The sequence below is a fragment of the Chenopodium quinoa genome, unplaced genomic scaffold, assembly GCF_001683475.1.
Source record: "Chenopodium quinoa cultivar QQ74 unplaced genomic scaffold, ASM168347v1, whole genome shotgun sequence".
In the NCBI taxonomy this organism is placed as follows: domain Eukaryota; kingdom Viridiplantae; phylum Streptophyta; class Magnoliopsida; order Caryophyllales; family Amaranthaceae; genus Chenopodium; species Chenopodium quinoa.
The window spans coordinates 2,578,354-2,606,311 of NW_018745177.1; the positions used below are offsets into that span (position 1 = coordinate 2,578,354).

The 27,958-nt window shown below is 36.2% G+C and overlaps 2 protein-coding genes and 1 pseudogene across 2 annotated transcripts; 1 reads left to right on the top strand and 2 right to left on the bottom strand.

The window, feature by feature from the left end:
- Positions 1 to 10,359: 10,359 nt before the first annotated feature.
- On the bottom strand, positions 10,360 to 12,663 carry LOC110710789. Its single transcript, XM_021889130.1, has 2 exons — positions 11,635 to 12,663; positions 10,360 to 10,950 (listed from the first exon to the last, which is right to left on the bottom strand). Exons 1-2 carry the CDS (start codon positions 12,230 to 12,232, stop codon positions 10,694 to 10,696), a joined length of 855 nt encoding a protein of 284 aa, XP_021744822.1. The 5' UTR covers positions 12,233 to 12,663; the 3' UTR covers positions 10,360 to 10,693.
- An 8,786-nt stretch (positions 12,664 to 21,449) lies between these two features.
- Positions 21,450 to 24,797, top strand: LOC110710834 (annotated as a pseudogene).
- A 161-nt stretch (positions 24,798 to 24,958) lies between these two features.
- Positions 24,959 to 27,691, bottom strand: LOC110710734 (protein PNS1-like). The gene is made up of 2 exons (XM_021889073.1): positions 27,466 to 27,691; positions 24,959 to 27,164 (listed from the first exon to the last, which is right to left on the bottom strand). The coding sequence occupies exons 1-2, from the start codon at positions 27,568 to 27,570 to the stop codon at positions 25,869 to 25,871; spliced, it is 1,401 nt and encodes a 466-aa protein (XP_021744765.1). The 5' UTR covers positions 27,571 to 27,691; the 3' UTR covers positions 24,959 to 25,868.
- Between the last annotated feature and the right edge of the window lie 267 nt (positions 27,692 to 27,958).

A 27,958-nucleotide genomic window follows, 5' to 3' on the forward strand; every position in this document is an offset into this window, starting at 1 on the left:
ACTGCCGGATGATCCTCAACAGGCGGCAGCACTGAAAAAACGAGCCACCTGTTTTGAAAATGATTAAGGGAGAACTTCACAAGAGGGGGTACCTTCAACCCTTCTTAAAGTGTGTTACTCCAGAAAAGGGACGAGAGATACTAGATGATCTTCACTCTGGTTACTGTGCTTCTCATATAGGTGGTAGGATGCTTGCTCAAAGGGCAAGGCGTCAGGGCTACTTTTGGCCTACTTTGGAAGCAGATGCAATGGAGATGGTGAAAAAATGTGACAAGTGCCAAAGGTTTGGCAAACTAATTCACCGTCCGGCTACTGACCTCACTACCATTCACAGCCCACTACCGTTTGCTAAGTGGGGCATGGACATTCTGGGTCCATATACGCCTGCTACAGGCGGAAGGAGGTACATACTTGTTGCCGTCGACTACTTCACTAAATGGGTAGAGGCGGAGGCCGTAAAGGGAATCAAGACGAAAGATGTAATTTCATTCATTTGGAAAAATGTCATCACTCGGTTCGGGGTTCCCATGTCTATGGTTTTTGATAATGGTCCCCAATTTGAGACGCCTGTTCTCAAAAGCTGGTTGGGTGACCAAGGAATTGCAAACTACTTTGCATCTGTCGGCCGTCCACAAGCAAACGGCCAGGTAGAAGCCTTTAATAAAATCATCTCAGACGGTCTCAAGAAAAAGATTGAACGTGCAGGCGGCCTATGGGCGGATGAATTACCACATGTTCTCTGGGCCATTAGGACGACTGAAAAAGGGGCGACTGGAGAAACTCCATTCCTCCTAACTTATGGTGCGGAAGCTGTTCTTCCAATAGAACACTACGAGCCGACTCTTCGAGTAATGCTATATGACGAAGAGGCAAACTGGGAAGCCATGCGCCTGGCATTAGACTCACTTCCTGAAAAGAGGGGCAATGCTGTCTTGCGCCATGAGATCTATCGCCTGAGAATGACTAGATCATACAACAAAAAAGTACACAGGCGTCCACTCAAAGTAGGGGACTTTGTACTTAGAAAAATGGAAGCAGTTGGTAGGGCTAATGAGTCTGGCAAACTAACTCCCAACTGGGAAGGACCCTACCGAATCTATGAGGAAGTCAGGGACGGTACCTACCGTCTGGAAACACCAGACGGACAACCGTTGCCTCGAACTTGGAATGTAGATAATCTTAAAAAATATTTCTTTTGAATGATGTAAAGTAAAGAGCTACTTAATAAAAGTTTGCACTTACTATTCAATTTTGTATTACGAGGGGCATGCCGTCTGTACCTTTACAGTCGGCTACTCTCCATTGAGTTTTACACTCTATCTTCAGAGGGGCATGCCGTCTGTACCTTTACAGTCGGCTACTCTCCATTGAGTATTTCACTCACAATAGGGGCATGTCGCCTGGGCATATAGTCGGCTACTCTCCATAAGAAGATGGCCGACTGGTTCCAAGCACATAGTCACCCCCCTAATACTTAGCTAAAAAGATTAGGGCCTGGCCGACCCTGTGCCTAACAGGCGGCTACCCTTCTTTTATTTAGCACCTACGTTCACCAAGAACTTACCAAGGCCACAGGCCGAATGATCAGACCAGGCGCCAAGCCAACTGATCAAATCTACAAAACTAATACGACCTGTCCCAACATCATAGCAGGCGTCCGACGGCATCCCTCCGGATGAAATTCGTCGCAGAGAGCAGCTCCCTTTTGGGTGGAACATTGTTCTATAAACTAATTACACGGCACCTATACGACTGTCCCCAAGGGCAACCACGTAGCCGTTTTTGAGACAAGGATAACTCTATCACTAACCAAACCAGTGGTAGCAGTTGACATCTGAGTCAGATGATCGCATGTATTACTTGGGATAAATGCAGGGGGTACCTATTGAGTTAATAGCCAACAAACATTGGCGAATCAAGGGGTCTAGCCGGCCTACGCCGCCTGGTACCTCTACTACTCAAACAAAAGTGACGGCGACTGAGTAACTCCAACGATAACTCATAGTCACTCCCTCAAATTTGGTATGGAGCCTAAAGGGTTTGAGTCGTCCGCCTGTTTTTAACAAACAGGGGCACTCAAACCCCTATTCCTACTAGGTAACCTATTGAGTTAATAGCCAACAAACATTGGCAAATCAAGGGGATCAGCCGGCCTCCGCCGCCTGGTACCTCTACTACTCAATCTAGATTGTGACGGAGACTAAGTAACTCCTATGTTAACTTAATAGTCACTCAAACTTAGTATGGAGCCTAAAAGGTATGAGTCGTCCGCCTGTTTTTAATAAACAGGGGCTCTCAACCACTACTCTTGCTAGGCTAACAAATTATGAGTTAAAAGCAACAACATTGGCAATAAAGGGAAACAACCGGTACCCGCCGCTTGTTATCTTTACTACTCAATTCCTTGGCGACTAGGTAATACTCTATTTACTTGGTCAGACCACTTTCCTACTTGGTTAAAATTACAAAAAGACAGGCACGCCTGCCTAAAAAGGATCCAGACAAAATAGTTCGAATACCGATTGAATAAATGGCCGACTGATCGTCTATCCTGGAAACAGACAACCAGTCGTCCAGGGGCATAGGCGACGTACTAACTATCCGTACCTGTCTGCAACGTTCGGCCATGTACAACAGTCGGTCTAGTAAACAATGGGATATTAGATATAGAATACTTGGACAAAATTCATTGCAAACAAAAATTCATTAAAAATAAGCCGGTCATTAAAGACCAGCAAAATATTCAAAGCCCCGACCCCCTGGCCGGGTAAATACAAAGCAAACGGCACGCAGGCCGTGGAAAGAATACATTAAGCTTAAGAAGGGGGCAGTTCAGTATTAGCAGCTGCCGCCTGGTCAGCACTCTTCTTGCTGGACTCGGCTTCAGCTGCATCCTTTTTTGATGCCTTACCCCCAAGTGGCACAAGCGCCACAACCGGCTCCTCCTCCTCCTCCAACGCTTCTCCCAACGCCTCTTCTTCAGCAGCCGTCAGGATCTCTTGATTATATGTTTCCAAACACTGGCGGTACGTTCTTTCCCAAGAGGCAAAGTCGGCATTGGGGAACAAGCGGCCCCAGGTCATGCGCTGGATTTGAGCGGAGTCTTCCATCATCTCCCGGACGAGCTCTTTCTTCTCTTGCTCGGCCTTTTCCGAGAGCTCTTGGGTAAGACTCTTCTCTTGGCTCACCAGGCGTTCTTTTACGCTTGCCAAGGATTTCTCCATGGCTTCGTAAGAGTACATTTTTAGGCGAAGAGGTTTCAGCTCGGCCTTAAGATTTGTGATGGTCGCCTCCAGCTCGTCATTCTTCTTCTGGGCCGCCTCTAACTAGCCCGAACAGCGGCGGTAGCCTACGCCTGATAATAAAGAATATCAATGGTCAGTACTTCATTTTGGGCAATTTGAAACATTGCCTTATCACAGTCAGAGGCGGCCATAGCTTTTGCAGCCTTTACCTCCTTGTTCTTCCGATCAAGCGGCTTGCGAAGGCCGTTAACTCGGAGCAGGGCCTAAGTACAAAAAAAAAAAATAGGCGTCAGTTTCCAAACAAAAAAGATAACAGGCGTCCTGGAATTCAAATACTCAAAAAGTATACCTCGGCAAGGACCCCTGCAATCCCATCAAGGTCAAGGGTGCCGACACCCCTGACCGCCTCCCTTTCAGATGGAGGAACTACTTTGATCATGGACTTGGCTACCTCTACCAAGTCAGGCCCCTGAGGGCCGGCTGCATCAAGCGTAAAAAAGCAAGTTAGACCTAGTCAAGAAGGAAGCAAGTGTAAAAGTTTTTACAAGTAATTGTCCATACTTCTAGGCGGCCCCGCCGGAGTTTTAGAAGAAGTGGCCGGCTGCTTCTCAGCCGCCACTGTTTTCCTGGAAGACCCAGGAGAGCTTGCAACAGTCGTCCTCCGGGCCTTGGGGTCCGGCTGTTGCGAGGAAGAAGCTCTTGGAGTGCCCGACTGGAAAAAAAAAAGAGAGTTAGTATATGCATAAGACAACTCCTAAAAGAGGAAGAGTTTCGAAGCCTACCAAGGGTGCCCCCTTGTTGGGGGAGTCGGTACAAGACTGTTGCATGAGAGAGGCCCGCAACATGGCCGCCGCAGTCTTGGATGCTGTTATTTTACTCATGGCGTCAGCTGCAAAAAATAAACAGCAAAGTTAGTAAAAATCCCAAGTAAACAAGGCGTGAAAAAACAGAGTATTTGTCAGGCCGGCTACCTCTAGAGCACCGACTGCTGAGGCCACAGGCGGCCAAAAAGTACTCGTCATAGAGCCACTTGAAGCTCGGGACGCAGTTTAGGGGTACTTGCTCTCGTACCCCTGAAGTAGAGTTCACCCTAGTCTCTACTTTGAAGAGTCCTTTGTCTAGGATCTCTTTTTTAGCCTTTGGGGGAACAGGCGGCATGCTGCGGCCGCCTGCGAGAAGAGGCGGATCCCTATTCCACTTGTTAAAGCGTTTGTTCAGCTCCGTGTCTGAACCCTCGATGATAAGGAAGGTGTTCCGCCAATCCTTCCATTTGTTCGCCTTACCTCTCGTCATGAGGTAGCCCCTATGGCTTGTTAATTGATACCAGCCGGTACCTCCCGACTTAGGGGTCCGGCTGAGATAGTTCATATGGGCGAAAGCCTCAAAGCTTGGCTCCACCCCGTACATTTCGCACCCGGCCACATAGCCGAGTACGTTTACCCAAGAGTTGGGGGCTAACTGCCATAACCCCAAATCATACCCATCTAAAATCCGCTGAACAGCCGGATGTAATGGGAAGCGCAGTCCAGCTTTGATGGTCGCCACATAGCAGCCAAAGCAGCCGTCATCATAGCTGGTACCAGCCGGCCAGACGACAGTGTCTTCTGGATCCGGCACGAACAGTAAAAATTCGGGGCCCATTCTGTGGTTAGCTATAAAGCTCTCCACTTTGTCTTGCATGGCTGCGATCCGGCCCCGGGGTACCGTGCAGTAGTAGGGGGTGTTTTCCTCTCTGTAAGAGGCGGACGGCTCCGCCCAATTGCCCCCCTTCCCAACTGCATGAGAAAGCCTCGCCTCTTGTAGGCGGCTGTTTCTTTCTTCTGAGCCTGGAGAAGCGTGGCCAGAAGAGCTGGACTCGGACTCGTCCTCTGACGAGTCCGAAGAGGACGACTCCTCCCCTCTCCCAGAGGGGCCCGCCTCCTCTCCCTTAGAAGGAGCAGGAGGAAAATTAGACATATCAACGGTGAAATGGGAAGGGACCACCTTGACCCCTCCCTCAGAACTGTCGGCTTGGCAGCCGCCTCGTTTCACTTCTACATCTGGCGCCTGGTCAGATGTTTCACTAATGAGCACCCTTTGGGAGGAGCCGTCCGAGTTTGAGATCATAGCAGTCTTTTTTGTTCTGGCCATCACGTTCTGCATAGACACAGATACAGTCGGACTTTGTATAAAGGGCAAAGATGGGTCCAGAAAAGGGCAGGCGGCACTCCTAGTCCTAGATTCAGCCGTCCCCGGTGACCGGCTGATCACTAACTTAGGTCGTGTCGTGTGCTTCCGTGGTGCCATTTCAAAAAAATAAAAAGAAAAATTAAGAGTAAGAGAACTAACAGTTACCTGAACGAGTGACGGTTGATGAAGTTCTGAAAATCCTGTGCAGTCGGCTTGTCAGAACATGCGGTAGGCAGAAAAGGTCCGAAATGTCAGAGCAAGTTCAGGGGTCCGAATGTTCTCGCAAAGTTCTCAAATGTGAAAATGACCGAAGTCAGCACTTCCTTATATAGGCAAAGTGAGAAGGCGAAGGGTCGCTTCCAAATTCAAAATTTGGGCGGGAAAATCTCTCGGCCATTTGCAAGGTGACACCTGTAGCAGGCCGTCGCCTGTCACCGTGCGGCACCTGTCACAGGTGACACGTGACCAGTCACGTGCCACCTGTGAGGGGCAAATGATTAGGGGATTTTTATCCACCAATCACCGTCTAACAAGTGGACCAACCAGGTTCCGCCACGTGTCCTCCACGTAGGCCAATAGGAGCCTGCCACGTGTCAATCACAGATACGTCCTCTACGGACCAATTGAGACACGCCACGTGTCCACCCATGCCAAATGGGAAAACCGGCCACCCAGGCCCAACTTCCGAGGGAAGCCCAATCGGCCCTAGGTTTACCTAAACCTAGGATGGGCACGTTTCCCAAGGTTATAAATACCTCCCTTAATCCTCATTAAGGGGGGGGGAACAGAACAGAAACATTACGGAACACACTAATAACCGGCTGATCTCGCTAACAAAGCAGATTACCTACATTAAACACTCTCACCTAGAGAGACCTTATTACTTTAATTTCCGCGTTAATTACTCCTTAATCAGGTACTAACTTGACCGTTGGAGGCGGAGCTCCCAGGAGTCTCCGTTATTTTGCAGGTACAGGGGTCCGGTTCCAGTCTCGGAATTGTAACTCTCCCGCAGGACATCAGAAAACCCCGAAACACCTATCATTTCCTATAAATACCCAAGTATGGGCATTGGGAATGATGCTTGAGTAAGAGTTGAAAAAGGCATCACAATTAGTGAAAACCTTTGAACTCAATATAATTACTCGGGTTTTATTGGTCAGGTCTTGCTAACCCCAAGACATTGGACCTAGTCGGTTTTGTTGGTGCGGGTGGACTTCGCTGGAGGTCTCCGTGTGAGCGGGACTTGAAACTTTCAAGTAAGAGCTCATTTTGGAGCGAAGCACGCGTCAAAGGTAATTAGCTTATCTTAATCTTGTGATTAATTTAATAATGTTTATGGTTTTATTTATTGCGAGTGCGGTCTTGTTTTTGGGTTTGTTTCCGCGGTGAGTCGGACTCACCAAACCACAACAAATTAGGCTTAAGCCGGTGCTTAAAACCCAATAATGACGGATTTAGGAGCGCCTAGGTTAAAATTATAGCTGCCGCGGAAAATGTCGCGCGCAACTTATTCAGTTGCGCGCGACACTCCGCGCATCCTTTGGAGATACGCTCGCAAAAGATTTAGAATATCAAAAATTTGGAAAATCGAATCTTACCGTAGAGCAGCGCGCAAGACAAATAGTTGCGCGCGTCATCCGCGCGCGACTTATTCACTTGCGCGCGACACCTGCTGCCGCAGAATGCTCGTAACCCTAAACCTAATCATTCCCTATAAATAAGACCCTAATCCGAGGCTTAAACACACAGAAAATAACCTAAAATTCTGGCAGAATACTTGTGAACTTGTGCTCCCTAACCCTCTTGTCCTAAACACTCACCCCTTTGATATTTTGTTACTACGGTGGAGGTTCCCCAACAAGAAGAAGTCCATAAGTGTTCTAAACGGAGATCTATCAAAGAGAAGTGGTAAATTCCCGAGCACTTAGTTAAATCACATTTATTTTCTTGTTTAAAAGAACCTTAATTAATCAATTAGTGTTGTTTGATCACCTTCAAAATAATTAATTAATCAATTCCACATAGTAGCATGCGTTAAATAAAGATTAGAATTGAATTAAATAATTGTTGGTTGATCACTTAAGCCAAGGCGAATATTGTTTATTTTCTTGTCTTTTTCACGAATTTGATTAAATAAAGAATAACGACATCACGATGTAATTCCTACGTGAATTGATGTGTGTAAATAAAATCAACTAACTTAGTTTTAGGTATCACGTTGCATATATTGTTTGGTGATGAAATTGTGCAAAGGAAGAGCTAGTAGAGGCTGCACTAGGGCTAGGATAGCGATTCCCCTCTAAAGGGAACGTTATCTTGGTACCCTCGCTCCCGAACTCGTTTCTGGTTTATAGACCAATTTGGGCATGGGTAAACTTATGATTCATGCTAAATATCCCTTGAACTCTACTTGGGAGAAAGGCATGAACGAGGTTTATGGGTTTTCCTTAAACTCATTAGCGACTCCTACTTGTTCCTTACAAAAAGGCGTGTATGATAGAATCATTTCTAATTCAAGGTCCCCCAAACAGTCAAGAATTCAAATCCCAATACACCCTAACAAGTGTAAAGTTCTAGGCTTTAAAGGGCCATGGGCATCTAAGGAGAAGGATCCCCTACGACGGGAACACCCTCCTTACAGAGTATTATTTCAAATAGGCGGAGTTTTAGTGCTGATAACGTGTTAAATATAGAGAGAACTATAGAGAGAGATATAAGGGAATTTGTTGTGTATATTATTCCATCTAGTACGATATATATATATCATAAAGTATTGTGTAGAACGGACTCACATGTCATACAAACAGAAAAAAAATTAAAAAAATTAACAAAAAATTGTCAAAAATTAGATAATAATAGTCGGGTATTAGATTATAAATAGATATTATAGGTTATAAGTGTCAGAAATTAGATAATAATGGTTAGGTAATAGATTATACTTATCAGGTATTAGATTATAATTGTCAGAAATTAAGTCTTAATTGTCATAAATTAGATAATAATGATCGGAAATTAGATTATAAATATCAGAAATTAAATTATAATTATCAAAAATTAGGTTATATATATAAGATATTAGTTTATATACATCAGTCATTTACAAAGAGAGAGAAGCAAGGTGAATGATGACCAACAAAGTAAACGAGTGTGGTGTACCAAAGATCACTAATGCTGATAAGACTGTGTCTAATGAAGGGCAAACTGGCAAGAATATGGAGGGTATAAATGTAGTTGTGCCTACATGTGTGAGTTCTGACAAGGGCAACTCTGCTAAGGTGAATGTAGGTGACAAAGATGCTGATCGGATTACTATGATACACAGGTTTGATACTGGTGCTTCTCTTACTTTTAAGACCTCTAAAAATTCAGTTATGACAATAACGTTGTCGTCGTCTTCGTCAAATATTTTAGCTCCACTGGGGGAATATTGAGGTGGTGGTTTAGGGGGAAGAGGGAGGGTGATGGCAATGGGTATATCGAAAATGGCAGCATCATCGCCGTGTGGAGGAGAGGGTGGCTGATTCTGGGTTGTGCATGGCCACAGGGGTTGCGATTTGTGATAAGGGGGTGCGTTATAAACTAGACTCACGTGAAACGGACTCACACAAAACCTTCTCCTCTAGAATATTCTAGTTAGAGAGTACATGGGATAATAGTCATCCACTTATTATTTCCGGACAATTTTAAATTAAATTAAATTTTTTAAAAAACTTTTTCTTTCTTATGCCTTCCCCTTACTCGTGAGGGTTGTGACCACCCGAACCCCCTCCCCATAATCACCCCTCACCTCCCAAGCCCCGTCCCCTTTTATCGTTCATCCCCCTCCCTCTCCACCTCCCCTTATAGTAGGGTCACTAGTTACTCCCCTCACCTAGACTCCACCCCACCCTATTGACCATCGTAAACCCCTTCCCACACCCTTATCCCATCCCATACCCTCTTCTCCACCCTTAAACTAATGGGGTGGGGATACTTTCATACCCGCATATTTTTCCAACGTCGCCGGCAACTAATCAAGGACACCGTCTTCACCCATCACCACCTTTCCGCCACACACACGGACTACTGCTAGTATGCTTCATTTTGCATCACCGATGATGCTCTCATTTTGTACGATGATTGGGAGATCAAAGGTGCCCACATTTTGTCTTGTTCGAGTGTTAAATATGATACAATTGTTGAAAAAGGGAGGGTAAAAAGGGTCCTAAATTGCTGCATATATAATTTGTCATATTCTAATGTTTAGGGTGGAAGAAAAGGGAGGGAGATGGTGTCACACTAGATGGGGGAAAAGAAAGGCAGCCGGCGAGGAGGTGTCTGGGTTGGGGGTTTCCAGGAAGAGGTTTTTCATGGGGTGGGAGTGCCGTGTAGGTTGGGTTTATTATTTTTTTCTAATTAAAATCAATTTTTTAATAAAGGAAATTGTGAAATAAATTTTTTTAAAAAAACTATCAATTGCATTGTGACACGTGTTACTATTACCTACTACCTTTGTTTCTTTTTAGTTGACACGTATTTCTTTTTATGAAGTTTTTTTTTTTAGTTGATACGTTTCCTTTTGGGGTAAATTTTTTACCTTGCATTTACAAGTTACCTCACTTGCTTTTTCATTCTCTCTCACTCTATCTCCTCTCATTAATATATGTGCATAAATCAAACGCGACAATTAAATAGAAACGAAGGAAGTATTAAATAGGTTAAACGGTCACGTTTTATTTTGAATAGATGTATCATGTATGTTAAATGTTGTTTTACTTTAGAATAATTAAAAAGTCACTTTATTTTTTGATAACTGTCCAAATGTCTTTTTATTTTTGACAATATTTTCATAAAAAATACCAAGAACTAGATTGAAGATTGGTACTTGTATACTTAAGGTATTTCAATTAATGTATAATGTTCACATTTAAAATAAGTTTTAATAAATTCAATTCGCACGGATTTACTATTTTAGTTGCAAAATAACTTTATTAGAGCTTAGTTTCACTATCGGTCACGAACTCACGATTCACCATGTAACTTGAGGGTGAACGGTGTTCATATTTAAAATAAGTTCATACGGAATAATAAATGTACAAAGAGTTTTCGAACCAACCTTTCTTTCTTTAAGATAGTAAAGGGAAGTTGTACAAAAAAATCATGTTGAAAACCCAAATGGGCCTCTATATTACAAAGACAACATAACTATTTCTTCCACTAGCTGAACTAATAGCAAGTCCAACAATTCTTGACCCAAATGAATACTTACTTCTTCCACAAATTGCATCTTCCATAATTCATATTTTGTCTCCCACTTTGAGTCTTTTTTTATGCTCTTCTTCAGCCATTTTACATATTTTTCCTAACATTTCCACTAAATAATCTGCTGCATTTACTTCTTCTTTCACCGGTTCCTGTTTTGTAGCTATCTTGTTACAGTAGTCCTGTTGATTTTCTTTTGATTTTGGCATTATTTCTTGTTGCAAATTATCATTAATTTTGATATTTGGTGATGTTTTTCTCCTTGAATTTGATTTTGTTTGTCTTCCTTCCCCTGTTTTCAAGAAATTAGTTAGTCAATTACACAACATTTATGTTATTTCATGCTATAAACCATGTAATTTCATGTGAGTGCCAAGTTATGGTAAGGAATAATATTGTTTAAAGAGTTTTCGACAAAATTACACTAATAAAATAAATTTTGTTGTTGACTTTATTTCATAAAATAAAGAAGAAGAAAATTATCTTTATTTCTCTTAAATTGCATCTTCTCATTTTTAACGGATTCCATATTTTGCCAAACAACAGGAAAATTAAAACACTAATTCGTTCCAAAATAATATGCCAAAAGCTTTATTTAGTATTCGTATGTTAACCTTTCTTTTTTTCTTTTTTTTTTAACAACTTTTTTTTTTAACAACTTTTTTTTTTATTACAACTCGTATGTTTTACTTTAAACTGTTTTACTTTAAACTCTATGAATCACCATTTAAGATTTAATACTCCGTAGTACTCCCTCCGTACTTTTATCAGAGTCTCATTTATAACATTTATTACTCACATTATAAAGAGAAATGAAACTCTAATAAAAGGACGGATGGAGTACTATCATTACTAAGACTTTATTCACGAATAGAAAAATATTAAATAGACTATTAGGTATAGTATTAATTTGCACAAAACAATTAAAAAAAAAATAGTAATTAATTAAGTAATCAAGTAATTAAAGAGAACATACCTTTGTAAAGAGTAACAAATTCAAACTCCTTGTAATAATCATCAAGAACAGAAACAGGGCTTCGAGATGGTAATTGATCATCTTCAAAACACATAATTTCCTTATGATAAACCTTCTTCTTACTTGTAACAACTTTCCCATTTAATTTCCCCTTTTTTTTCACTAATTTCTCCCTTAATAAATCACTATTTTCACCTACATTATTCCTAAACTCCCTACTATTAGTTTTATAATAACGTTCTTCATACCTTTTCTTACTCTTTCTTTCTTTAACTCTTCTACCATCATTATCATGTTTATTTTTCTTGCACATACAAATCTCATTATTCGATTTCGAACCCGCCTCCATCTCCCCCTTCGTATCCTTATCCACACGATCATCATCATTTACGACGACAAAGCTATAGTTAACCCGACCCTGCTCATGAAAAGAAGCCGAAGTAGTTCTAGCACGACGATGAAATGCAACCCTAGTAGGATCAAAATCAGGCAAGAAATGCAATGAATTCATAGACTTGCTTCGAAAAAACGAGTCAAGCGTTGTAATTTTATTATTTTCCTCATCCTTCTTATAATTAGGCAATGAGTCTAACCCCATTAGTCTTGCTATAATCCCCGGACCACTATTTTGAGCTTGTACGTGAGCTTGGACCGACCCATTATCAACGTTACTAGAAAAAGAGCGCGATTTTTTTTGGTTTTTCGAGTATTTGATCGTGTTGAGAAGGGTGAGTAGGGAGATTGCCTGCACAAATGAACATTTGAAGAATGCCTGTAAAACAATTAGATGTTGGAGGGTTGTTATTTGAGTACTTAGTCATTGTTTTAGTTTAGTTTGGTGGTTAAGGGACTTAAAAAAAAGGGTTTAAGAAGTGAGAATTTGGAGATATTTGAATAAAAAGAGGGTAGGAACTAGGAAGGAAGTTGAGGGGTAGTTTAAATATAATTGAATTAGATTTATTATGATTTATGAGGTGTGAAAGTGATGGTATAAATGTGGAAAATTTGGTCATGGTCATAGATTCACATTATTGGAGGATGTAGAGACTACGTACATAACCACGTTGAATGGATGAAAGAGTTGACGTACGGACGAGGAATTAATTGTGATAATAACAATAATAATGATTACTTGATTATGAGTAATAATAACAATTACGTTTTTGAATACTTATAGATGTTGTAATATTAGATATTTTCCCCGTAAAAAAAAAAATATTTTTGCGTTAAAAAAGTAATACTCGATCATTTTTGATTACTTATGACGCTTTTATGAGAATATAATTTTGTTATACGTATATTTCTCTCTAAATAACCTTAGGGTCTGTTCACATTTACTGAATTAAGCTGAACTTAACTGAACTGATTGGAGCTGAACTGAACTAAATTGAACTGATTGGAACTGAACTGAACTGAACTGAACTGAATTGAGCTGAAATGAATATTTTATGAGAGAGGGAAATTAAGAGCTGAACTGAACTGAACTGATTGGAGCTGAACTGAACTGAACTGAAATTAAGTAAATGTGAACAGACCCTTAGTTTATTGATTTTTAATATTGTTTCTCTTTTTCAATTAAATTACTCTGTAATTCGTGTCAAAAAAAAATTACTCTGTAATTATTTAATATAGTGTTTCCTTCTCCCTAATAATTAAAAAAAGAATCCTCATTAGCTTGACTTACACATTTATTTTTTTCATATTTATATGTACTACCAGTAATTAAAAAAAATAATGAATGAATATAGTTAAAAAGGGAAAAAAGAGTAATTAATTAAAGAGGTTGGGTTATGGTTACTATGATGCTGTCAATAGTTAATTGTCGGTAAGTAGCGTGTGCAGAGGCGAGTATGTTGACTTTGTGACGGCTTCTGTTTGGACGGTGACGTTTTCAGCCCACTACTGAGTACTGACTACTTTGATACTCTATAATCTCTATTCTCTTATGTTCTAAATTCCTACTTCCTCCGTTATTTTTTAATTTTTTAATTGACCCGTTTTAACTTTTACACTATTCACCAATTCACCTTTGACCGTCTTTTGTAAATTATAGGTAAAGAAAAACATATTCATGTAGGATTTTGTTAGAATCGTCTAAATAAGTACTATCACAATATATAACTTTTATAATTTTTACTTATAGAGTATTAAAATTATTGATGTTGTGCATTGACAAGCGTGATAAAAGAAACATGTGAAGTAAAAAAGAACAGAGAAAATATGTCACATACTCACATTTTATATGCTTTAATATCTTACTTCCTCCGTTTTGACTTTTACACTATTTAGCACTCCTCTTTTGACCGTCTTTTGTGAATAATATGTAAGGAAAAATATATTCATGTATGATCTTTTTGGATTCATCTCAATAAGTACTATCATAATATATACTACCTCCGGTCCAATTTACTTGCAACTATTTCCTTTTTTGACCTGTCCACATTACTTGCAACTTTCCCATTTCTTTCCTTTTTTAGTAACTTTTGAGTGATAAAACTACCATTTTACCCTTATTTTTTTAAAAAAACACCCCAATTAAAAAACTGATTTTATCTGATTAGCTTAAACCCTAACATTAATTAAGCTAACTATTTTCAGCAAAATCAACCCCTTTCCATCTAATCAGCAACCTTTAGGGCAATTCCAGCCACCTTCACCCTCCATCTTCCTCCGCATCACCATTATTCATCAAATTTCTACTTCTTCCTCATCCCCATTTTTTTCTCTTTCCTCCTTCAATTTTTCGCCTGATCGTGTCAACGGTTGAGATTTCCTTCATATCAGTGGCGATTTCCAGCGAGTTTCAGAGTTTGACGGCGAAGAATTGAGCGTGAATCGGCGGTTTCTCTCTCCTCTCCTTCCTCGTGGTTTAAGATCGGCGGGGATCGCGGCGTCATGGCTTAAGATCGGTGGCCTCGTGGGTTTCAAATCAGTGGGTTGGGGTTGGTGGTTTCGGTGTTGGTGGTTTCGGTGTGCTGGGTTGGGGGTTTCGGTGTGCTGGGTTGGTGGTTTCGGTGTGTTGGGTTAATGGTCGTGGCTGGGTTCGGTGGTTTCTAGGCTCGTCGGGTTTGGTGGTTGGTGGGTTCGTGGGTCGTTGGTGTTGGGTTCGGGGGTAGGTGGTGGTGGTGGTGGTGGCCGGTGGGTGGTGGGTGGTGGGTAAATTCAGCTAGGTGGTGGTGGGTAAATTAATATAAATTTTGTTGAATTTGTTTTTTTAGGTTGGATTAAAACTTAAGCATATACCCTTATCTTTTAATAATCATGCTTATGATCTTTTGCCTCGGCCTCCGCAATCACCCCCAAAATTGCAACTAAATTGGACCGGAGGTAGTAACTTTTATAATTTTTACTGATGGAGAATTTAAGTTATTAATCGTTAAAGTTTTGCATTGGCGAGCATGATAAAAGAAACAGGTCAAGTAAAAAAGAATAGAGAAAATATATCCTAGTAATATTACCCTGTTGTTTAGTGCTCGTGGTGCATTGGTATGATCAAGTAACATCTTACGAGGGCACGAGGCTACGATGGTGTATTGGTCTAGTCAAGTTACATCCTACGGATAAACGATAATAGGTTCATTGAAGTTGAACTACGGAATATGTATTTTTTTAATTTTTTTTTTTTTTAGTTTTTTTTTTTTTTTTGTTATGTTCGTTGGAGTTGAACTACAAAATATGTGTTTTTGGGTCAAATTATATGTTCACTAGATGAAGCCCGTGCGATGCACGGTTTGTTTGATTTTTTTTAAATAATGTTTTTTTTTTGTATTTATGAGCCTAAAATTTGTTATATATTTAGATAAAATTCCTAGTATTAAAAGATAATATATAATATTTAATTAATTTAAACTTAAAAATCTCATTCGCCAATTTTTCTTACATGGCATTTAAATTATTTAATTCTAAAAGAAATTAATAATCTCTTATTTAATTGGCTACTACTAAGATTTATAATCCTACATGGCGCGCTGGGAAAATTAGATCCTACGTGGCTCTCTAAAAACTCAGGGAAAAACTCCCCTTTATATATATATATATATATATATATATATATATATATATATATATATATATATATATATATATATATATATATATATATATATATACATATACATACATATATATATGTATATATTAGATATTAGATTGGTAACTACGTAGTATTATACTTTTTTTATTTACAATAATTTTTTTTTTGGGGAGGAGGGGAGGGGGGTTTACCTACATATATGTTCTAAGATCTTGACATGAAGATTAGACATATGTTGTTATTATTATTATTATTATTATTATTATTTTTAAAGTTTTACCCCTAATGCTCTTTTAGTTTTGTGTTATTTTGTGTTTACTTCTGTTCAATAAATTTTTTAATCATGTTATTTGAATCTAGCTTTATGTTCATCAGATGCACAATGTGTAGTTGTGCACTATTTTTACTCATTAATAATTGTTACTCATAATTGTTACGCATTGCAGAAGATAATATAAGAAAAGTAGTTTTGTTGCTCTCTCTCCTTTCCTCTCTTTCGTTACTAGGGTTTACTACTTTTGGTCATTAAATTAGGTCTAGTATTGTTTGATTTCCGACCCATTCTCTTTGTTTTTCTTTAAATTTTCGTTGTCAATTTCAATAAATTACATGAGTAGTGTAAATGTACCAGTTTTATTAGCTCCTTATGGTGGAGCAGTTGATCGTTGGTGTAGTTGTTCATTCCCTTAGGGAATTATTATGGGTTTGTGTTTGTATTCTTCTATCATATAATTGATTTGTTGAGTACAGGATCGTGTGGGATTATAAAGATTGTCAATTTTTCAAATGTATTCAAATGAATCAGATAAAATTCATCATTTTATTGGCATTAAAAAAATACCATTAAACTCTCTCTCTGAAGTCGTCGTATTTTTCAACATTATATGCGAGGGGTGTGCTGTAATGGAAGATGTACTTAATAATTGTAGCCTCAATGAAGGAAATCTTTGTTGGATTTTTTTTAATGTTTATTTTTAAGTGTAAATTTAGATTTAAGCCCAATTAGGCAAACAATAGCGGGTAGCTTTTAGCGATCGAATAATAGGTATTTGTTAGGATAGTGAGAAGTAGTCAATTAGTAGTGCATAGAGATTAGCTGTTAAAGTAATGATTAATAGGATGAGTGTTTTTTTTTTTATATATATACTTTTTATTATTTTTGTTGAATAATAATATAATATAACTATAACTCAAATAACCCGTCAATAATATAATATAATTATAAATATCATAATAATATAATATAACTATAATATAACTATCAAAATATTTATCATATAATAACAATATACTTTTTATTATTTTTTTTTTTGAATAATAACATAATATAACTATCCCTCAAATAACCCTCAATAATATAATATAACTATTAATATAATATAACTATTAATATAACTATTGAATAATAATATAATATAACTATAATATAAGTAACTATTATCTTAATTATCATATAATAATGTCAAATTTTCCACACTATAATATAATATAATAATATAATTTTTTTGAGGGGATATAATAATAATATAATAATATAATATAATATAATATAATCTATCTATCTATATATTATACTAAAAGACAAGCGCCTCAATGTGAGGATGACAAATGTCACTCTCTCATTGGCTTGTCTTATGTATAAAATATATCTATATAATTACTGTTTACATATTCAAGCATAGTTATTTTTGTTCAACTTTAAACAATAAAAACAAGTTTCTATACATGCATAAGATATTTATGATTTCCTAACATAAATATTGATTTAATTTTTAATAATAAAATATATACTTTCCAATATTATAAATAATCCATAACATCTTTCCAATCTTTATTTGTATTCAATTTAAAGAATAATAACTAATTTGAAGCAATATGATTAAAGTGACATAATTAAAGAAACAAATATTTCGTATTTTGAAAGGATAATATAGTTTTTTTTATGAAAATTAAATAAAATCAATAGAATTTAGTTTGACGTCAATTATGAAATCAATACAAACATTTTAAAAAAAAAATTCAGATGTACAATAAAATATTGTGCACCTATTATAAAAGCTACCTTGTAATGAATGAAAGTTATTTATGCTTTATTGATAAAAATTACCCAAAATAGTCAATAAATTATCCTAAACTCAATGCAAGTTATCAGATGAATACAAAAGTTTTTGATAAAAATACAAAATAGTGTAAAAATTACTTTTATCGTTTTTTGTACTCCTAGACAAATATTGAATGCTGAGCTGAAATGTTGTCTTGGAAAAAAAATATATAATCTTGAACATAAATTTAATTTTAATCGGCCTTTCATTTTCTATTCAATGCCTTTTACAATGACCTTTGTTTACATTAAAAAAAAATGAACCAAAAACCAATCTAAACAAGAAGAATAAAAGTTAAATTGAATTAGACATTTGAATAGATGTAAAATGTATTATAACTATTACTCGTGTTTAAAATTATAATATTCGTATTAAGTATTAACAATGCTATTACTTATGATTTTTTTTTTAGAAAAACTAACATTTTGATTTAAAAATTTTGCATTGCTCATGTACTATACTAGATATACAACAATCATGTTCAATAATTTATGTTGTTTTATACATAATAATACTTTTAACTATAATTTAGACTTTCAAATCAACATTTTATAATAAAAAAAATATACATGTCATTTTTATTACATCTAAACATTATATAATAAGTCATATTGTTAAAGTTCTAATTATATTATTGAAATGTAGGTATGATACTATTTTCATGTAGTTTACATTCTATGTAATTAAGTATAGTATGAAAGTTAATATATTTCGTGTAAAATAGTATGTGTATATAATATAATATTTTTTATAATATAAAAAAGTATATGTATATAATATAATATTTTATAACATGGGTCCTCCATACCAAGTGTACAGGTTGTTGGTGTAGTGGTGATTGAGACTACACTTGGTAGGGAGGACCCGTATTCGATCCCCTGCAACAACAATCGAGAGGGGAGTGGAACCTAACAATCCAGAACTGATCCTCGAATCTGGATTAGCCCAAAGGGTGAACCGGAAAGAACACCCAAAAAAAATGATCGAGCAACTCAATGCATATATGACGGGAATTAACTTATCCTTTATCTATCTTATACAAAACTCCAAAGTCTATATTTTTTTTTTTCAAAATATAATAATAACATTTGTAAATTTTTGTTAATATGAAAGATATAAACCTATCAAAATGTATATATAGTTCAACTGTTTAATAACTTATATCAAATGCATAATTTTATTAAAATTATTTGCATGTAGTCATTAAATGTGTTGGATATTGTGTAGCTATGCAATGTTCAAAACTTTAGTTGAGCTACTTTGATTTAGTGATTGTACGGTCAAAAGATATTGACTTCGATCTTGAAATATAATAGTCTAATAAATTCTAAATAGAAAAATTAAAACAAAAGGAAATGAAAATAGTAAATGGCTTTAAATATTGAAATAAACATAACTTTTTAAATCAATTTAGCGAATTCAAGAGACAATTTTAAGGCTTTTAAAATTAAATGGGAGAAATATATGTAAAAGAACAATTTCAGAGATATAAAGAGTTTTGTTAACCTTTTTATAATTAAGGTAGTGATAAATCTTAATATATATTCCGTATATTTTATTTATATAAATCCATACCTATATACGAAGTATTTGTGTTGTATAGTATATTTAATCAGATGTTGGTTATATGACTATTATATACTACCTCTGTTTCTTTTTAGTTGACATATATTCTTTTTTAGGAGGTTTTTTTTAGTTGACACGTTCCTTTTGGGGTTACTTTTTTACCTTACATTTACGAGCTACCCCACTTGCTTTTTCATTCTCTCTCACTTTCTCTCCTCTCCTTAATATATGTGCCTAAATCAAACACGTCAACTAAATAGAAACGGAGGAAGTAATATATAGTTTTTGGCACAATGCTTAACTTAGGAAAATATATGTACTTGTAGGTCAAATATAGGGTTATTATATTATTGTGTCTATAGATTTGGTGAGTGCATGACGGGTAAATAAAACATTTATATATTAGATTGATTGTAGCTACTGATGCGGATGGTATGATAAGATAATTTAAGTTTTTTTGTCAACGGGAGATATAAATGAATTAGTCCACTTCTCTTATGTAGTTAATTTTTTTTTATTTTTTTAATTTTTTATCTAATTTTTACGAGCACTTCTCTTATATAGTTATGTGGAGTATCATTCAATTATTTTTCAATTATTAAAATAACATTATAAAAAATTAAAAGAAATTCAAATAACATAAAATACTATTCAAATAACGTTCTTTAATTTTTTTATTGACCATTAGTAACCAAGTCCTTTATTAGTGATTGAATTACCTCTGTTTTTATTTTTCCTACGGGTTTAATAATTTGATTTATAAACCGTGCATTGCACGGGCACTATGCTAGTAATATAATATAATATAACTATATTATAGTTATATTAATTATCATATAATAACATCAAATTTTTCACACTAAACAAATAATTACAAAAATAACAATTTGGATATCTAGAAATATTCACTTTTTGAAAATGAAATGAGCACATGTGCTAGCTACTAGTGACCAATTTAAATCTATTACTCCCTTCGTTTCCATTTTTTTATTTTTTATTTTTACGTTTTCATTTTGGGTGTTCCTATTTATTTTTTTACATTAGTAGGATTTTTCTATTTTAAGACATAAAATTTGGACTACTTTACTGCTATTTTTTATTACCTCACATTGTCCTCAATTTTGCATGTGATAGTGTTAATTTTGTGAATCTAAGGAGGAAGAAAAGAGAAGAAAGAGAGGGAATCCATTAAAGTAGAGCTTGAGTTTTGGTCAATAAAGAGAGATGAAGAAGAAAGAGTGAAAGAGAGGATAGAGAAAAGGAAGTAGTGTATTCTTTAAAATGAAAATATTAGAAAAAAATACAAAGATATTATTACATCATACTATTTGTGTATATTTATACTGCTAAGTACATTAGCCAAGGAATACAAGTAACCAACAACTTTATAATCCAATGTGTATATTCTAACATTATACTTTTTCCAATTTTATATTGGATGGGGCACTAATTTTAATGTTCATTATTACTTTCTCTCTCCTCTCCTCTCCTTTCCTATCTCGTAGTAATAGTCTCCTTTACCATCTCCCAATGAATTATGATGACAAAAATGATTGAATGTACTCACTTTATTAATTTTCCTAAATAACTGAGCATATTCTAAACGTAAAGAAGGAGAGAGAATGTACCTATATCTATTTTTGTTAGAAATTAACAAAACATATGTTGAATACTTATACATTATGCATGGTCAAAATCTACACTACTACATAAAATATAGGCCAGTCCAAAAATATTTGATAAAATTACATCCATATAATCTCTTTTCGGTATATCAATCACTATGTGTCTCTTTGAGTTTCTTCATTCGCCATCGCCAATCATGAAGAGAAACAAAAAATTTGGAGAAAATATAACTCAAAACCCTTAAATCAAAGGTCGTCAGTTTTAATATATTTTTTTTGGAGGAAATAATATTAAATTACCAAAAAGAAAATCTTATAATTTCGAAATAAACCATTGTAATAGATCAAAAATAAAAAAATAAGTTGAGTCTAGTCTGAAGAGGATGATGCAAAATGGAGTCATTTGATACTCTCCCACTTGCTTGATATTGCCCCTTTTTTTTAAAAAAAAAATCTTCCTTTTCTACAATTGTTGGACTCCTGACCCAATTATTTTCAGACGGCCCATTTAATTATTGGACGGCTGACCCAATTATAGCTGGGACGGGTTAGGGTTTTTTAATGGGCCTCCAACCCATTGAACTGTAATTACGAATATCCAAAAAAAAAAAAAACAAAAAAAAAAAAGGGATTTAATTGTCAGTTCTCCATTGAAGCGCACTCGACGTTCTCCATTGAAGCACCTTCTGATACTTGTATCCCCCATTGAAGCACCTTCTGAGGTATTTTATTGTTTCTATTTGTAATTATCATGTCAATTTCATAATCTAGGGTTTTATTTAATTTAACTTGATTGTCAGTAATAAGTTTAGGGTTTGAAAATTTGAGCTATTGTTTCTAATTACTAAGACTATGAAAGATGATAATCAGCGTTTATGTTGCTAGAAATTGATAGTCCTATAAATCATTTATGTGATAATTGAATCAAATTTGGTTGTTAATGTGTTGCAAAACCCTTTAATGTTAGTAATAAGGGTTTGATTTTGTTGCTATTGTTATTGAAAGAGTGTTGATTTTGTTTTTAAAAAGAATGTCATTGAGTGGATCTTCTGATTATCTTGTTATTATGTCTCTTTTTCTATATCGGACAGCGATTCATGTTAGCCGACCTCAAATCATTTTGGGACTAAGGCTTTGTTGTTGTTGTGATTGTGTATTATAGATTGAAAGAGATGAGTGCATACAAGGCTTTCAAGGCACAAGTCCCAATTGCATGGAGCCCCAACTTGTATATAACATTGGTGAGGGGTATGCCTGGAACCCGAAAACTCCACAGACGAACCTTGGAGGCGTTGCGTCTTGGCAAATGCAACAGGACTGTTATGAGATGGAACACTCCTACTGTTAGGGGAATGATACAACAGGTCTCACTATCATATGCCTGTTGAGTTGTTCTGTTTGTTATATACCTACCTAATGATTTGATTTCAATCTGTTTCAGGTTAAAAGGTTGGTAGTTGTTGAGACTGAAGAGATGTATAAGGCTCGAAAGGAAAATCAGGAGAAGCATCGAGCTTTACGTCCTCCACTCATTGTCAGCCACCAACCTCCTACTCCTGTGACTGAATCTTCTTAGGTCTCGTTTTGATATTATGAGGTTAGCTGTTACTTCTTACTTGAGTGTAATTCTCTCATTCCTGTTTGTGAGTCTGGTTGGCTATTGTTGTTATAAAGTTGTTTCTGCGAATGATTAGCTGATCCACCATGGTGTACTTGTGGCAAAGTTTTCACCTTTCGACCTTCAGAAAGTAGATAGAAATTTAAATGCTCACTTAGTTTTATACTTCTATGTACTACTTTTCATCCAAACATGTTGGCAATAGTTTGGAAGGAACTGACAATTTGCACAAAGAAAGGATGTAGTCCATTATTGTAGTATGAAGACCCTACATATTTGTGTGCTTATTACATCAAGAGATGTGGTTCTGGATTGTGGTGCCTCACTTCCAATTTTAAGAAACTAGTACAAATCTTTTTTAAATGCTGGTTGTCGAGATATTACTTTTTGCGAGTGAGGAGTCTGGAAGTACGTTGTTGGATGTATTTAAGGGTTTTGGATTTGGAATGTCTTCATTTGTCATTGTTTTACCCCAGCTGAATTCCTGGTTATACAGAGTTAATAAGGACTTGTGACTCTGCACTGCAACATTAAGCAGAGAGGTGCTATGCATATAGTTGTGCTATGAATATGGTTGTGCAATTTGGTTGTGATTTGCATAATGATTGAGAAAGTGGGAGTAAGTTTGTTTTGGCTTTAAAGTCTTGGGTTTCAGTAAGTTATATGTTTATGGCTGTAAATATAGTTCACATGCTTGGAAGAAGCTAATCCTATATATGTATCATATTAATTATTCTATCAGCTGTACCAAATAGTTTTTTAGTCCAAATGGAGTAGAAACCAAACCACATATAGCTCAATTTCATTGTAATTGAACTAGAATATACTTAGGTGATAAACATCAGGGAAAATAAAGGCTATATTACAGTGAAAGAGGTGGCCCAATTCTCTACGTAAATCTTATGTATTGATATATATATTGATGTGGATTTAGGATCCAATAAAAGTAATTTATAAATAATATGTTTAATCAATTTTGAAAGAATGAATTGGATCTTGAATTCCCTATTATACTCTTTGACTTCTTGAGATAAGTATTCAGTTAATACTCTTTAAATGTTGTGTGTGAGACGTAGACTCGGAATAATTAATTTTGTTAATATTTGTAATAATCGGGTCTGGTTTTTTTACATCTAAAAATGAGGGATACTACGGTTTTTTATTGGTTGATTGGCATAATTTATCTCAGGCTTGTTAATATGGGCTTAGATATTCTTTTTTTTTTTTATCTTTATTATTATTGGTGTTAGTTATTTATTTCTATAGACTAAATTAGGATTACTTAGATTAAAATTAGGGTAAAGTGTTTTAAACCCTACCTCCTTTAGGAATGATAAAAAAAATCTTTAGTATTAATCAAAGAGTAAATTAGGATTACTTAGATTAAAATTAGTCTAAAGTGTTTTAAACCCTACCCCCTTCTTTTGCTTAGCTTTGCCATGTTAAAAGTAAATTCTGTTTATGGAAGATGCTATCATAAATTTTATATCTTTTGCATAGGTGTTTGTGTCTTTATAGCATGGATGGTTAGTTGTTTTATAGTTAGGCTGCTTGTAATCTTCAAAAATAATATTACCATCGAAGTTTACTAGTCTCAAACTTCGCTTCAAGCTGCATAGGGATCAAACTTTGAGAATTTGCAAAGTATAGTGTTACAAATATAATTTAATTTTTATTTTTTCAAAAAAAAAAAAAAAAAAAAAAAAATGTTTGCCTAAGATGTTGGAGTTAGCTTTGAGATCATTGATGGACAGAATTAGGTATGTAAGCTCAACATAGTGAGAGTTAGTTATTCCGTATTCAATGTAGTCTTGACTCTTGAGAGATGCTATCGTTAGTGTTTCATGCTGGACTAATTATAACTTTAATCTGGTCTCTTTTCATCGCAACTTGCAATGAATTAACATTGCCTCTTTCCTTAGCTGATGTGTTTCATTTAAGGAGTAGATGCGCCTACTGAAGACTAATTAATTGACTTGTGCTGAATTTACTGTCCTAGATCAACCAGTGGGTTGCTGAAGTACTAAACTCCAGATTATGATGAGAACACTTTTTTTTTTTATTATTATTTGGATCTCAATATCCCATCTTTGTATTACGATGATAAATTTTCTCTAATTCAAGGTTTTCCATACTTGGCGACTGTCATGTGAATAGTTTCCTGATAGATTTCTGATTTCTGAACTGTTTATGCTATGCAGGTGCCAAATATTATTTAGGAATCATGAATCGAAGACCACTCAGTAGGAAGCTCATCATAAATTTATCAGACTTGCTGATGATTTCAAATTTGATCCTCTGGTTGTATGGATGTGGTTGCTAAGTCTTCGAGAAAAGGTTGTTTTACAAACATATTGTATAACATATTATCTCTCAAGGGCTGAACTGAGATAGGATCAGTTACTAGAGATGATAAACACCCCTCGTGGTTTAAGCGATGGGAATCTGCAATATTGATTTGATCTTTTCTGCACCATAAAATTCCATTTTGTACTTCGTATGTCTGGATTTCTCCTTGCAGTTTCCCTAGGTCCCGTTTTTAATTGACAAGGCACATCCACCATTTGGTGTTCCAATAATGTCAACTTTTGACTATTGATTTCTATCTTTGTAGCCCATAAAATATATGATCTGATGAAAACGTCCCAGATAAATCTAGAAATGTAATTTCCACTGTAATGCTGTACGGTTTTTGACAAATTTGATTTTGACCAATGAACTCAATTCCGGTTAATATTCAGGGGGAAAGGTAGTACAGGTACTATGTATAATGTTACATTCTCTTTGGGTTCAAGTTAACAAGTGATTATAAAGCTCTTACACCACCAGTCCACCACCATGCTTCTCTTACATGCATTTATGAACTATAGTCGTTGCAGCCAGCATCCCTATATTCACAACCTACCTTTTGACTATAGTCGTGGTTGCGCTAGCTACCCTGCAAGTTATGGTCTCGTGGACAAAAGTTCACATGTAATTTTAGGGAAAACACTGCCTCTTTGTGAGCACATTTTGTCACAGTACAAGCACTACAAGGTGGAAAGCAAGTCCACAAGAAAACTTTCTTGGAGTTTATGACGTCCTTTTAAATTATATACTTCCTACACTGAACGTCCTTTCTTGCTAATGCTACCTCGCCTAACATTCAAACGCGCAATTGCAAGCAATTTATTGATGTATACAAGACATGATCACAATGATTTCATGGTTACAGATATTTACAAGAAAGAATTCTTGCTGCTATCAAAATTTTGTTGGGAGGACTATATACAAACTGTGCTCTGTCCTACTCAATGATCACCGCCAGAAATGTTAGATTGCTGATTTTTATGTAGCTCCTGCAACCTAAATGGAATAGTTGCATCAAATCGAGCACTTTGAGGGTTCTCAGCAAACGCCACATGGTAAGCCGAAGCACATGCTTGTGGCCAAGCCATAGCTACACGACTAACCAAATAACCAATCAAAAAAGCATAGATCGAAATTTGAGTTGCATATTCTTTATGAACCACAAGTGCCCAACACCCTCCTGATATTGCACTCAGAGCCCCTCCTGCAATGCCACAGAAGAAGCAGAATGAACTTGTCAAATCACAGTCAATAAGCTCTTCCATCCCAGCTCTCCGGAACATCTCCCACGTGTCAGAGGATGATTGGATGATCCCCTTACAGTCGACTCCAACATGGACAAACCCCCAGCGATTGCCACATGTCACAAGTCTTGAGGCAATTCCTGAGTAACAGTCGGCACAAGAAAACAGGAACTCATCAGAATCTCCTGCTATAAGGCTGATTCCCCTAGCAGAGCCACAAACAAGGGTGACAGTCGGGACTAAGACAGACCCAAAGCAGACAGTTCCCACCATGGGTCCCACTGCCACTCTCATAGATGTCCAAACATCCATTGTTTCATCTCCACAAGCAAAGTTCAGATACCTGACACGCGAGACTACCACCTGCAGTATATTCTTGACCACCTGCAGTGTCCAGGTCATGCTAAGGATGATGACCGCGATGAAAACCTTATCAATATGGGTTCCAGTCGCAGTAGCTCCACCAATCCCACCCACCAAAGCCGAAGAGTAGACTACTGATACAATGACAGACACAACAGTCATTGAGATACTCTTCTGTGGAGGAACTGCAGTGCAGACAGATAGCACAGAAACAGCATGATTAAACCGTGGGTTCGCCCAACAAGCATACAACGATTGAATAACAGCTACTAAGATCGATAAAATTCCGAAAGCTAATCCAACTGCTGAACCAGTAGAAATCAAAAGAACACCCATGGCACAAGTTAGCAGGGGACTAAACCAAAATGCCAATTTAACAGCTCTCGACGAATGATAGTACGTTACAGTCTGCCATACTAATCCAGTGATTCCTGCCAATCCAACAGACATCAGCATCGGAGGATACCACTCCGATGGATGAAACCGACGACGAGCATGCTTAGATAGGAAGCCTCTAATGATCAGAATCACTGCAAGCACAAAAATCACAAGAAGTTGCAAATAAAACACAATCCCAATAATCTTCCCACTGAGTTTTGGCTTATCAACCGCGATTCTTGCCTCTTCCACCTGCATTGACAATGATTTTCTTAGGAAATCTTTATGCAAGATCAAAGTTAAACAAGAACATAAAATAACAACCCAATTAACCAAATCTTAATGGGTTTTTTTCCTTTTTTTTTTTCTTTTTTCTTTTGACGTGGTAAAAATTATGTAGTACAAGTAAAAGAAAATAAAGTTAGACAAAAAGAACAAGAAATTGAGTAACGTGTTAGACTATAACATAAAATAAAATGATAATGACTAGTAAAAATGATTAAAACAACTTTGATTTAAAGCCATGAAATTGAGGAAAGCGAAAAATAATTACTTGTGCAGGATTCTTGTGAAGATCATCTGCTTCAACTTGAAGATTCTTATCACCTTTGTTATTAATTGGAGTTACTGATGATGAAGAACTCATGATTCTTGCCATGTGAGAGGCACTTCTTTAATGTTTTTATTTTTTTGGGATTAAATTTTTGTTACATTTAATTTCTTGCGCCTAGAATTCAGCGAAAATATAAGGATAACCATGTTATATAAAATTTGAAAATCAGTTGGTAAGTGATAAGAGAAAATTAAGATAATAACAACTAAGAACTAACAACTAATATTGACCAATTAATTAGTGACAATATTTTCTATGATGGTTTACCTTATATCATACACTTTTTGTAAATGGAACTTTATGAGTTAACTTGGTCAATGTGTTATATTGTGGGCAGGTCAACGGTTTTAGCCGCTCAGTTGGCATTCTATGATTTGTTTACCTTAAAAGGCTCGAAATCCTCTGCCTTCATATAAGGCTTATTTGTCTTTGT

What these genes read in the sequence shown, in the direction of transcription:
- LOC110710789 (XM_021889130.1), bottom strand. Translation starts at nt 12,232, where the DNA reads ATGGGGTTAGACTCATTGCCTAATTATAAGAAGGATGAGGAAAATAAT. An exon ending in ATTTGTTACTCTTTACAAAG is followed by an intron (nt 10,951 to 11,634) that starts GTATGTTCTCTT and finishes TCTTGAAAACAG; the next exon opens with GGGAAGGAAGACAAACAAAA.
- LOC110710734 (XM_021889073.1), bottom strand. Translation starts at nt 27,570, where the DNA reads ATGGCAAGAATCATGAGTTCTTCATCATCAGTAACTCCAATTAATAAC. An exon ending in TTCACAAGAATCCTGCACAA is followed by an intron (nt 27,165 to 27,465) that starts GTAATTATTTTT and finishes TTGTCAATGCAG; the next exon opens with GTGGAAGAGGCAAGAATCGC.